The sequence below is a fragment of the Poecilia formosa genome, unplaced genomic scaffold (assembly GCF_000485575.1).
Source record: "Poecilia formosa unplaced genomic scaffold, Poecilia_formosa-5.1.2 Scaffold611, whole genome shotgun sequence".
Classification (NCBI taxonomy): Eukaryota; Metazoa; Chordata; class Actinopteri; order Cyprinodontiformes; family Poeciliidae; genus Poecilia; species Poecilia formosa.
The window spans coordinates 234,689-247,956 of record NW_006800550.1 but is presented as its reverse complement, the minus strand read 5'-3'; the positions used below and the strand labels follow the sequence as shown (position 1 = coordinate 247,956).

General features: G+C 35.8%; 1 protein-coding gene across 4 annotated transcripts in view; it reads right to left on the bottom strand.

Moving 5' to 3' along the window:
- Positions 1-1,956: 1,956 nt before the first annotated feature.
- The window catches only part of LOC103130161 (NT-3 growth factor receptor-like), a 42,712-nt gene continuing 31,400 nt past the window's right edge, over positions 1,957-13,268 (bottom strand). For 2 of the 4 annotated variants that reach the window (XM_016665717.1, XM_007541487.2), the window contains 9 exons: positions 12,755-12,766; positions 11,500-11,546; positions 10,323-10,425; positions 9,824-10,012; positions 7,017-7,147; positions 6,294-6,466; positions 4,404-4,647; positions 3,285-3,443; positions 1,957-3,170 (listed from right to left, as the gene is read on the bottom strand). In XM_016665717.1, coding sequence (XP_016521203.1) covers positions 2,985-3,170; positions 3,285-3,443; positions 4,404-4,647; positions 6,294-6,466; positions 7,017-7,147; positions 9,824-10,012; positions 10,323-10,425; positions 11,500-11,546; positions 12,755-12,766 — 1,244 coding nt within the window. In that variant the 3' untranslated portion in view covers positions 1,957-2,984. The remainder of the gene's footprint in view (positions 3,171-3,284; positions 3,444-4,403; positions 4,648-6,293; positions 6,467-7,016; positions 7,148-9,823; positions 10,013-10,322; positions 10,426-11,499; positions 11,547-12,754; positions 12,767-13,268) is intronic. The other 2 variants (XM_016665719.1, XM_016665716.1) reach the window with 1 other exon arrangement.

Sequence of the window (13,268 nt, the reverse complement as noted above, 5' to 3'; positions counted from 1 at the left end):
AAATGTGTGGTGCATTAAGAAGAGAAGAATTTGATAATGACACCAGACTGCTGATCAGGTGAAATCCTATTCCACACGTTTATAAGGTTTTAAAAAATTACACATATTTACTTGTTGTATGAGGAACTAAGTAAATAACGATTTGCCATAGTTACTGGAAAGCTTTTCTGGCTCAGCAAATTATCTACAGAGTTAAAAAAAAATAAATCATTGAATAAATCAGAATATTATTGAAAAGTCAATTTATTTTAAGGACTTTATCACAAAGTCAAACATTATATAGATTACACACAGATGGATGTTTGAAAACCTTTATTTTTGTTAAATTTGACAATTTTCCACCTAAAGCTAATACAAATAGACATCTAAAGTTAGAATATTACATCAGACCAATCAACAAATATTTTTCATACAGAAATGTGAGCTTAATGAAAAATATGTTTCATACCTGCTTTTAGGAAATTATTTTCAAAAGATATTTTTAATGTAACAACCCTCATTAAAAGGCATATTCTACTTGATTGAAAATGACTGTACAGTGAAGGTCGCCTCTAAAACAATATCATCTTGTTCTCAGTTGGACAAGATGACGACAAGTTAATAAAATTGACTGGATTTCTCAGCTTCATATCTAGCAGAACATATTTTTTCCAACAGTAAAATTTGTGTTTAATTATGTAAATTGCACATCATTGTCCTCAAAATTAACAAAGTACTAAAGAAAGAATAGATCTGAGTGATGTTATAAGCCAGCAGAGGCTAGTAAAATGGTGTATTTTGATGCCTGGCTGTATGCAACAAACTGTAGTTTTGAATCAATTGGTTTCCAACATTTTTCCTTTCAGTTTATTTTGATAATCCCACAGACTTTCTGAAATGTCCCTGTGAAGCACCAGTACTTGTTTTACTGTTGGTATAAGTTTAATACATTTGTTGAAGATTCAATTTAACTTTCTTCTGTAAGTCTAACCAACAAGTGTAACAAGATTGTTCTTGTGATCTGTGTTTGTGACAGAAATTCTTCTGTTCAGTCTGCTTCATCAAAAGTACCTTATTTTCCAAAGATCCATTCAATCTGATAAATTAGCCTCCTTGGAATGTGCCAGCTGTATTAATGTTCATATGTGCACTTGCTACATTGCTGGTCAGGACACACTAAGAAAAAAGCTGAATGATTGGGTCAGTACTCCGTCTGTGGTTCCAGGTAAGCTTGTTACCATGGCAGCAGGAAGACGGTATGTAGTCAGTGCTACTAGTTGCACAAAATCCTGATCTCTGGTTTGGGTATGAAGTTCTTCGAAGAGGCGTAAGGTGAAAAACTTGCGCCTCAAAACTGTCCTGAACACTCTGACCAAGTAAATACTTGGTCAGAGCGTTCAGAACAGTTTTGGGAATACAGTGCTCTGCACTTTTTAAAGTAAAATATAAAGTGTAACGTGCATGACTTGTGGGATTTGGAGTCACACACAGTGCTTTGCACTGAGTCAGGCATGCCCAGCTGCACAAATTCATAACGTGGTTATTTCCTGACAGTAAACAGAACAACATGCAAGAAGTCTATCATATCAGTGTAAGAATCATGGCCCAAAGGTTTCTTACATTTGGACAATGTATACGCATTACGTTTATCCATAATGTGTGCAATGTGTGCAACATTATATGTATACAGATTATACATATTATATATTATGTATATGCATTATGCACATTTTTACTTTATGTGTACAATATAAAAAAGATTACTTCAAATTATAGTAATATCATGGTAAAGGCCCTTTCCTGAACATCTCCGATGCCACGTTGCCAAAATGCTATGCCCTGTAGAGCCCTGAAAATATGTTAAGAACGTGATATTGTTTAATAGGTATATTGATCATATTGGGCAAGCATTTATTTGATTTAGCATTTATTTAGAAGAATTCAATTGGTTTATGGCTAAATATGTGCTCAAACTATTTTATTTTATTTTTTCATAAATTTCTGTCATAATACCCCTTTAAGAATGTCGCAATGCATGATGGGAGTTGAAAGTTCACGACCTGTGATTATTACAGAAAGAGAAAGAAAACTACACACGCTGTATGCTCGAACCGTGGATTTTGTTTAATAAAGTTGCACAAAAGCTAAAATATATGAGTTTTTAAGTTCTTTTTAAGGGTGCAACACAATCAGCAAAGTTTATATTTACTAATGGTTTCTCGGTTTTAATATACACCTTGAGACTTTTCTGTATGAAGGTAAAATACTGAGTTCACCAGGGTCTCACTTTCATTTTTAAAATAATTTTTTTATACAGAACGTGTAAGTTTGTAATTTAAGATATTGCAATAGCCATCTTTAAGAACTTCATGAAGGACACAAAGGACATAGTTTCAGGTCCTTCATGAAGCTGTAGAATCACCAGACTGAAGATGAATGTTATTTGAGTTTAGTGCATGTAATCTTTTTATTATTAGGCATATAAAATGACAAAGTACTGGAATATTGAGTACTGAATACAACAGAGAGTGGAAAAATGAATTCTGATTAACATGTATGCACACACATTGACATCTATGACAGTATATCTCACATATCACCAAACTACAAAAATGACTAGGACTGTAGGTCAGGACTGAAAAAGCAATGCTGCAATAATCTATGCATGTGGGCAGAGCAATTTATTCAAAATGATAAAAAAAATTTCAGACTAGGGCAATATTGTTGACAAACTTACCTCCAGTTTGATACAATGTGTAGTTCTAAATGAGTCGTATGCTTTGAGTTCATATAAAAAAAAGATCTACAATATTTTTTGTATGAGTGTTAGGTTCATTTTGGTCTGTTTCCAGGATTATTTAAGGTAGTTTGATTCATGGCTTCTATTAAGTAAAACAGATGTAGAGCAGATGTGAGTCTTTATCCTACTGCACATGTTGATTTGATTGGGGTCTGGTATGAGAGTTTTGTTCCTTTGCCTCCAGGGTTACATATGAACCTTTTTCTCATCCCAATATGTCTAGATAAACTGGTGTGGATTTCATTAGGGCCAAAAGCTTCTTCTGAATGTCTTTAATGATGAGGCGCTGCTGTGGCTCCCTTTGCCAGCAGCCCAGCATGATGTCATAGACTTCCTTTGGACAGACTCTTGGGCGCTCTAGTACCCTGCCCTGGGTAATGCATTCAATAACCTGAAAAGGACAAAAAGATGTTTGAAAAAACAAAGAGAAATGCAAAAAAACAAACAAACAAACAAACAAAAAAAACTAAACCAAATGTATCTAATATAACTGTGTGTACTGTACCTCATTGTTGGCGAGTTGAAACCACGGCTGTTTGCCATATGTGAAGATCTCCCACAGAATAACTCCAAAGCTCCAGACATCACTCTCTGTGGTGAATTTCCTGTACATAATGCTCTCTGGGGGCATCCAACGAATGGGAAGCATGGTGTGACCTCCAACCTAAACAATAAGTAGGATTGTGAACATTAAAAATATTTTTTAGATGACTGTATTTTCAAATGCACCTCCAATGTAAGCATGAGCACAGTTTAACACCAATGAGCAGTCAGCAGCGCATATTTAAAGTGCTCCATCAGTCTGACTTGGCTACACATTATGACATACATTCATTGGCTATAAGATAAAAAGCATAAAAGAAATGCCTCTTTTTTCTACTTTAAAAGCTAAAGTAGGAGAAAGATGGACAGATAAAGACATGAACTGAAATTTGGAACAGCAGGTTGTTTTATTTAAAGAAGCTTCAGTTCACTTTATGCTTCAGTTTTAGGTTTCAATTTTCCTTTTCAGGAGACAAAATTGGCCACAGTGAAAAAACAATGTTAATCATCTCTAGCAAAAGAAAAAAAAAAGAAATTTTTGTCCAATTCGTCAAATGGTCTTTAGGCAGTTGAATTTTCCTATGGGTTGCAGTGGAGCAGCTTGGTACAACTTTGTCACAAACCCAGTTCAGTTATCTAAACAATAAACTGCTCCCACATCCAATTTTATGTTTCCTTAAAGCCAACATCAATAGCCACCTGAATGTGGATCCCTGTCAGGTTTGGCAGGATGTCTGCTTCAGTCTAAGAGGCATCTATTACAGGCTTGTGCTACAACATACATTAAAAAAACATAATGCTATTCATTATTCAGCATCAGCAAGGGTTAGAAGTTACATTTTTGGAGTCTGAATTTGGGCTTCCAACATAAGCAGAGTTGGGAACAGTTTTCAACAAAATTTTCAAATGTCACATTTTGAATGTAAAGCAAAAATTACTTTTTGATTTGAATTAACTTACATGATGTGTGTTAAAAAAGACCATTAAAAAACACTATTTATAGGTTCTTTCATTTTAGGTTATTTAATTAATAATATCAAAGTGACTAAGAGTTGTGGGGCATATTCAGATGTGTTCTTACCCTGTAGTAATCTGTGCTGTAAATGTCTCTGGACATGCCAAAATCTCCTATTTTCACCAGAAGGCCATTCCCCACCAAACAGTTCCTTGTTGCAAGATCACGATGGACAAAGTGCTGGGATGCCAGGTAGATCATCCCCCCTGCAATCTGACTTGCTATGTGAAGCATCTGGGACAGACCCAGCTCCCCGTTGGTCTGAAGAGGCTGCCCATCTATTAGGATTGTGGCATCAGGTCCATGGGCTCTGAGAGGACAGTTTCACAATTATGAATCTTTTCATTGTTATTCAGGCTTAAAATAACTTTTTCTTTTCTTCACTGGACAGTTAAAGCACCGATTCATTTTTTTGGGGTTGACTTATAGTGCCTCTTATATAATTTGAAGTATTTTTAGAATGTAATGCAAATCTAAAAGCATCAGATACTATAAAAATGATTTATACCAGCAACTGAAACTTTTTTATACAATAATCAAATAACAATAATAATACTAATATTAATAACAGCAATAATAATGTTTTTAATTAATTTACATTATAATCTAAACATCATTACATTGTAATGTAGCTAAACAGCTTCAAAAAGGAACATTTAGTTTTTCAAATGTTTCACTTTCTTTCAGAATCAGGAAAAAGAAAATATTTCTTCTTATAATTTATATTTTTTAGTTAAAGCTGCAGTATACAGCTTTTATTAAAAAAATGGTAACACTTTATTTGAAGGGGTGTGCATAAGACTGACATGACACTGTCAAAAACATGACATGACACCTGTCATGAACATAAAGAAGTCTATGAAAGTTTATGACAGTTGTCATGAAGTGTCATTCGGTAAATAATGACACTTTTAATGCAAAGTTGCTCTAAAAGTTGCATTGAAAGTCCATTAAAAGTGCTAACTTTGCATTAAATTATAATTTACAAAATCATGCAAAGTTGCCACTTTTAATGGACTTTTAATGCAACTTTTAGAGCAACTTTGCATTAAAAGTGTCATTATTTACCGAATGACACTTCATGACAACTGTCAAACATTCATAAAGACTTCTTTATGTTCATGACAAGTGTTATGTCATGTTTATGACAGTGTCATGTCAGTCTTATGTACACCCCTTCAAATAAAGTGTTACCAAAAAAAATGTTTTTTTTACAGATTTGTTAAAAGTGTCACTATGACCTGTCAATATAATATGCAACAGATAATTTGTGAAAAAAAGACCTCTGCCTCTCTGTCAATGCTTGGCAGTAAAACACTGCGTGGTCAGAGACAAACAATCAGAGCCAGGAGGAGGATCTTAGAGCTGTCAATAAAGCATGTGTACACAGAGTCCGCTGTGCTCTGCTTATGCTACAGCTAGTCCCCAACAACGGAGCATGCTTTGAAAACTCAAGCTAGTTAGCATGGCCACTGATAACAACAGATAAACAGTTTTCTTGTAAGCTGTTTCTCAGCCATTAAGCAGTGCATACACAAGCATGATAGACAGCTTATTTAGCATTATTGGACCTAAAGCTGCTGACTGTTACCATGTTTAGAGCTGTGGTGAGTGTAAATGATTTGCTATTGAATGTAACAAAGTAAAAAATAATAATATTGATATGGTCTTGTTTTTTTAGTAGTTAAACTGTGATGTAATCAGGTATATTATGATTAAATTTAATTTTAGACTCTAGGTTCAGGAAAAGGTCTCACAATGCTAACATCTCAGTAAATAGCCTAAATTACCAAGATATACAATGTAATACTGAAACCATGTGAAGTTGCAATACAATGTAAGGACCATATAAAATCACCAATATAATGTTTAGTATAAACAACTTCTATAAGCTATATAATTATGTTCACAAGAATTCTCATTATAGCTCAGAGTTTAGTGGACTGCATCACTGACCTGAGAAACTTGTTGAGATCTCCGTGCTTCATGTACTCAAAAACCATGATAAGAGGGTCTCCATCCACACACACTCCATAGAACTTGACTATGTGTTCGTGCTGGAGGTTGGTCAGCAGCTCTGCCTCATGCTGGAAATCCTTCCTAGCTGCAGCTGTGGGGTCCTTTAGAGTCTGGAAACAATGAGAGATGTAGCATTTCCAAAATATTTAGTGTGAGTTTTACCACAGTGTTGACTAGGAGCAGACTAAGCATTGAAAAATAAATATATGGTCACTGATTACAGCAGAATGCTCTGGAGAGCAAGAAAATCAGAAATGAGACAAAAGCTATGGAAATAAAACAATGGACAGAGTTCTTGTTGGCACATCAACAACCCACAACCCAAAGAATAGACATATTAACCAGGTCAAAGAAAAAAAAGTCTAAATCACAATGCTTTATACATTTAATGTACAAGAACTTAAAAAACAACAGTAAATTTAAAGTTCACCTAGATCATTTTTTATTCAAGACATTCTCAATATATAATAACTACTAGTAAAAAAAAAATTAGAGTTGTCTAATTGTGACCATGGAGCTCACATGTCAGTTGTAATCTTGACTAGCTTTGCTAATTGTTCAGAGAGCAAACATCTGTAGGTTTGTTTCCAAAACACTCCAGACTGTCCTGTTTCAGGCGGCTAAACTCCCCTGATATTTCAACACACACACCGGTCTTACCTTCACAGCTACCAGCATTTTATCCTTGGTCGAACTTAAGTTGTAACATTCAGCCAGGAAGACCTTTCCAAAGGCACCTTCACCGAGCTCCCTCTTCAAAATGATATCCCGACGTTTAATATGTTGAACATCTGAGAATGACAGAAGGTAACTGAGTATACACTCCCTATAAAATCTCAAAGCTTCTCTGGTTTTTGACACATTAAGTGCATGTTTTAGCTGCATATTCGTATTTGAGCACTGGCAAAGCATCCATGCATTTCATTTTGAAATGCAAACACTCATCTCTCGAGATGAAATGCTAAAGAATATAGAATAACTCAGTCCACATGTCTGTCTGTCTTTTGGTGGTATTTGGTGTATACAGCACACTTGACATCTGTTGTCCACGTTCTGCACTGACATGTTGAAGCAGAGCCACTGAATGTTATTTTGAACTTAACTTAAGCGCACATTCATTTAAGAAAAAAATATGTTTGCATCAGTGGTTTAAGTGGAAATTTTTTTAGTGCTTAATAGCCAAAGGCCCAGATTCGTTGAACAAAGGGCTGGTTTTTCCAGGCTACCATTTACTTCACTGCATATGTTTTGAAGAGTTTTCTTCAAAACATAGGATGTTTTAGGAGATTAAAACTGTTTTTAATCCACATTTAAAATATTGGCTGCCAAGCAGTGTTGTGGTCAAGACCACCTAACCCGAGACCAAGATAAGACCAAGACCAGAGCGTATCGAGACCGTGACAAGACCAAGACTTTTAGGGTCCGAGACCAAGTCAAGACCAAGACCGAGGGAAGTCGAGACCGAGTCAAGACAAAAGACCAGCATCCCGCGCTACAAGACATGATAAAATGGTGAAATATGATCAAAATTGCTTCTCAAATTGATCTCAAAGATCCATATTCCCATAAAAACACCTAGATATTAAATATTTAATAAATTTTACCAATATTAAAAGCAGAACAAACTTTGTTCTGCTTTGCTTCCATCTTTGTGCTACAATCTGCGGTGGTCTCGTGCCATCCCTAAAAAGATAACGCCCTAAGTGTTTGCCCATATTCCTCATGTCAGAAACCATCACTATCTGCACCATTAAACATAGCAATTGAGGCAATGCCCTGATGGTAAATAACGCTCAACTATGAACACTGACCAAGGAGCAACAAGCAAGAAGTAACCAAGCACAAGGCGCTCACCGTGACTGTTTTCACCCTCTCTCCTGCTACATGAAGCCAGGTAGTCTGACACCATGGCACACATTACAGCTGCCACTTTAAACGAAAAACAATCATAGAGCAATGTGCATGCTCTGCATGCTCTTTTGTTCTTGTGTTTTATTTGTTAATTAAAAAAATATCAATGTACATAATTACATAAAATAATGAGAGCTACTGCAGTGTACACAGAGCTTTACAAGAACAAAGAACGGCTCTCAGTGTCACTCCAATCCTATTTTCTAAGTAAAGAGCCGTTCGGAATAATCGGACTGTTCCTGAATGCCACGTCACTATATTTCGGACTTTTGAACACAGTGTTGTCCCATATATGCGACAAGTCAGTCAACACCTTTGCACAATAATTAAGTGCAGTGAGTGAGAACTTTTTTTCATCACCAATGCTTATGTGTCTCTGTACAGCTAGCTTTGCTAACATCACATCAACGGAGCTTACCTTTCTTTAAGCTTCTTTTCTAAGTGACGAAAAAAGTTAGATGTTATCTCCATCGTCTGTGAAAGCGAAGTGCTGCTGAGTTAGCTGTGGCCATCGGATTTCTGATGATTTATGCAGCGCTATTATATTACTGACGATTAGACAGACATCTTCTGCCACTCAGAGGAAACCACTGCGTATGTCACAGAGCGCCGCGTGCGAGTGAAAGATGGGGAGGGGAGAGTAACAGAAACACGTAATTGGCAAGTTACGTTATTGGTTGGATTTTAATCGGTGCGTTTTGCATCCACTGAAAACAACAATTTTAACAAATAAACTGGGCAGTATGCTGTACGTTTAGTGATATTTTCACAGTTGCGGTCTTGTCTAAAATGTCGAGTCCTCAGCGCCCGAGACTGAGACAAGACCGAGACCAAATGCGGTCGAGTCCGAGACAAGACCGAGACTATCAAAAAATGGTCTCGAGACCGGTATCGAGACCAAGACCGATCTACTACAACACTGCTGCCAAGTCTAAACAGTAAGCATGTTTGCTATAAATTTACATTATGAGCCAGAAACAATGGAGTAAAATAATATCAAACTTCTGAACAAAACAAGAATTGCAGCCAAAGGTGGATTCACAAAGTACTGACTCAGGGGCAGGGGCAATGAATACTTTTACACTCAGCACTTTTCAGTGTTTTATTTGTAAAAAAAAATGTTTTGAATTATTTCTAATTTTCTTTCTACTTCACAATTGCATACCACTTTGTGTTGGTCTTTAACATAAAATTCCAATGAAATATATTTGTTTGTGGTGGTAATGTGACACAATATGGAAAAGTCACTGTAAATTATGCTTATTTTGCCCTTAAGCTAAAGTTATCAGCAAAAGGTTGTTACAAACCACCAGCTGGTATGAAGTAGTAGCTTCCTTTCACTCCTGATAACATGAGATAAAAATTGGCAACAAGACACAAATCCCAGAACAAGTCCTAGTTAAGTCTCCAGTCTTTAAGGCACAAATCTAAATCAAGTGTGAAGATTATATGACAGTATGACCCAAGTCCAAATTTTCAACACCAATTTCAAGATCAATTTCTTGTTCAGGCTACATGTGTTCTGTTTAAAGATGCTTTGAGAAGCCTTTACTCACAAGTGGTTGGTTTGGTGCCGTTGTGTCCGTGTCTGAAGTACTGTGGATTCTCTATAATGGGGATCCTGGACATGCCAATCACCACGGAATCTAACCCAACATCCAGAGCGCAGGGGCTTATAACGCCATGATTTACATGATGGAGCGGACTGGCAGAGTTTTCTTCCCCACTCATCACTGCTACTGGGCCTGGAGAGAGAGACAGAGAGGAAGGATTTCATTTGGTAAGTACAGTGTAGATAAATATCAGGTTTTAGATGTTTCTTCATTGGATAGGCTCTTTATGATGACAGAAGACATTTCCAAAGAAATACTTAAATATTAAATCAACTAAATAAATACTAAATAAAATGTATATTTATTTTGTATTAATTTCATTCAGAATATTTTATAATGAAGTTACAATAAAAGCAATATTTTATTAACAGTTCAAAATCTGTTTTTTTTTTCTGTTAACACACATTATTGATGACTTCATCATGAAATGAACAATACTCACCTTTAATGATAAATTTGGAACGTCGTCCATACTTGTTGATCAGAACAAAGAGAACCACAAGGATTACACAGGCAAACACCGCCAAACCTACCGCCATGGAGACCTGCAGGTCAGGAAACATGTTGGTGAACCAAATCTAGAATGGATGTAGATACAGTATGCTTGACATGTTGTCCATGTTCTACACTGACATGTTCAAGCAGAGCCACTTGATGGTATCTTGAACTTAAGGGCACATTCATTTAGAAAAAAATAAAACTAACATTCATCAGTGTTTTTAGACATGTCCACAAGAGCAAAATGGCCATCATTCTGCCAAACCAAAATGTTCGCATCAGCGCTTTAAGTGGAGAAGAATAAGTGACAGTAGTCCTCTTAATATCAAAAAATATGGACAAAAATATGGGTGATAATTTTATATTGATCTGTCCATCAAACTATAACTCAGTAGTTTTATGTTACAGAAATTACGAAGACCACAGGAACAATGCCAGCTCGAAATCCACGAGTCAAATTCATGTGGATTTGAGACAGGCCCACGTAAAGACTCTTGACGTTAATGAGAGCATGAAAAATAATACTGAAAAGTAAAAACAAAATTTAAATATAACAGCAGTTACTTTTAATCAGCTACGTTTATTTGAGTAACTTTTTGGAAAAAGATACTTTTAGGAGTCATTTTACTTCATCGCACTTTTTGAAAAATACTTTTTGAAGTATCACTACTCTTTTTGAGTAGAATTTCTGGATACTCTAGTCACAACTTCATTGAATGAAAAACAAACATTTTTCAAAATTGCATCAAATACACACACTAATATACAGTTTATGGTAAAGTGAGAATTCAGTTATGAACACAAACTTTGCTGTTCTGACATGAGTGTCCTGGGTCTAAAGTGTGGGTCTCCACTGCCTTTTAGTCATTTCTCCCAAATCCATTTGTTTGAGCAACTATATTAATACAGCAACTTGGCCAAACTGAGTTGCAACTTATGCGATGACAGGTAGCAGTAAAGAAACTGACACCTAGCATCTAAATTTTATGTTTTGAAAAACTGCCTTGATCAATATGTTTTTACGATGTCAAAATTTTGAAGTCTTGACTCTTTCCCTAGTGGAGGTTATTTTAAAACACATTCAAAGTTTGAGGCAACAACGTTTTACTTCTGTAACTAACCCCAAAAGGATCTTCCAAAGGTTTGTGAGTCTCTGCAGTTGGAGTTCCTGGAAAGAAAGGCAAAGTTTTCTGCTCAGAACTTCTGCAAGAATACTAATAAACCAGTTCTATCTTGGTGTTAGACCATTTATCTTTATACATTCAAATGCAATGAAAACTACCTCTATTTTTACAGAAACCTCAGAGGTTGTTTCTGGAATCTGCTACAGCTCCAAATTCTCCACTGACAAAACTGAGCCTTGACTCTCCACAAATCCTTTACCTGTTTGAGCAATTGGCATTTCTTGGCCTTCTTTTGTTCTTTCTTCTTGATGGAGCTGTGTCTTTGGTGGTTATAATCTTGCCTCTCTTGGATAACGTTCAACCACATTTTGATGCAGTTTCTGTTTATCCTGGTTAGGTTGATGAGTGAGTCTAAATATCACTTCTTCTGGATATCATACAGCCAGATGTCTATAGACTCAGCTAGATGTCACGCAGCCACAGATGGCTGATGGCTGCTTCATTTTCAAAATTAAGCAATGGTATGACCGAGGGGCTCAGGCCTATATACTGATATGTATAAAGGACAGAATTAAAACATCCTCCCTTAGCAATTTCGTTCAATAAACCAGGGACAATCTTGTAATGACATGTATTTTCCAGTATGACATATCATTGTGCTACAAGGCAAAAGTGAGAACAAAGTGACTTAGTAATCAGAACATTAATATTTTGAACCTGTGGCTGGAAATCAATGAGATTTTAATCTGCTAAACTGTCAAAACTAAAAAGTCCTGTTCAGTCAGAGGTTCATCCTGAGGTTCATATTCAATAGGCCAGAAAGAATAGCAACGGTAATGAAGAGGAAAAAGAGCCGAAAACAGACAAACTGACTGTTCACCTACGGTCAGTTTCACAGCCCTGGTACAATTAGATGTTTTGTTTTCATTTAACAAATAACTTAGTGTCTGACATAAAATGAGACATGTATTCTTAATCAGAAAGATCAGCAAACAAGGTAAAAGGAAAGCCAGTTTTGAAAATAATTTATCTGCCATATCAAGATGGCAGATAATTTGTTTCCAATTCCTCAATTTGGAAACAAATTGAGGAAAATTGTTTCCTCAATTTGTTTCCAATTGAGGAAACAAACTTACTACATCCACCACTACACCACTGAAACTACCTGACATGCAGTCCCTTAGCTTTGACATGGCTTAGAAATTTGTGCCTAAAACATAATATAGTAAGATTGACATTAGAAGGTACTTACCATAATCATAATCTGAATCCATTGAAGAAGCAAATAGATAAGACAATGCAAACTGTAAGGCAATGTACAGACTCTACAAATATTTATATCAAGACAATAAAATGAGCTCTAAGACCATACCACCCTGATCAGTGAACATACATAGAATTATATGTTATATAGTCTTTAAGGAGGTGAATGATCCCAGATTGGTTATTAATTTTAATTTAAGAGAGCGATAGCACTGCTTGTAATGGGAGCTGTAAAGTTGACAGGTGACTAAAGTGAAATAACCTGCAGAAGTAACAAAAACTATCAGAGATAAGTAGTCTTCCATAATAAAAGGATCAGATCCCATCAGCTGGATCAGTAGATCCAGCTGATGGGATCTGACATATTAGTGTTTCTGAAGGTCACATACATGGGATGCAATACAGCATATGCTTTATCTGAGGTTCAATACATTTTTTGAAGTATTACTTCATAAAAGGTTTAGTATTAGTTATATCAATTACAATGAAATCAGACATTTCCA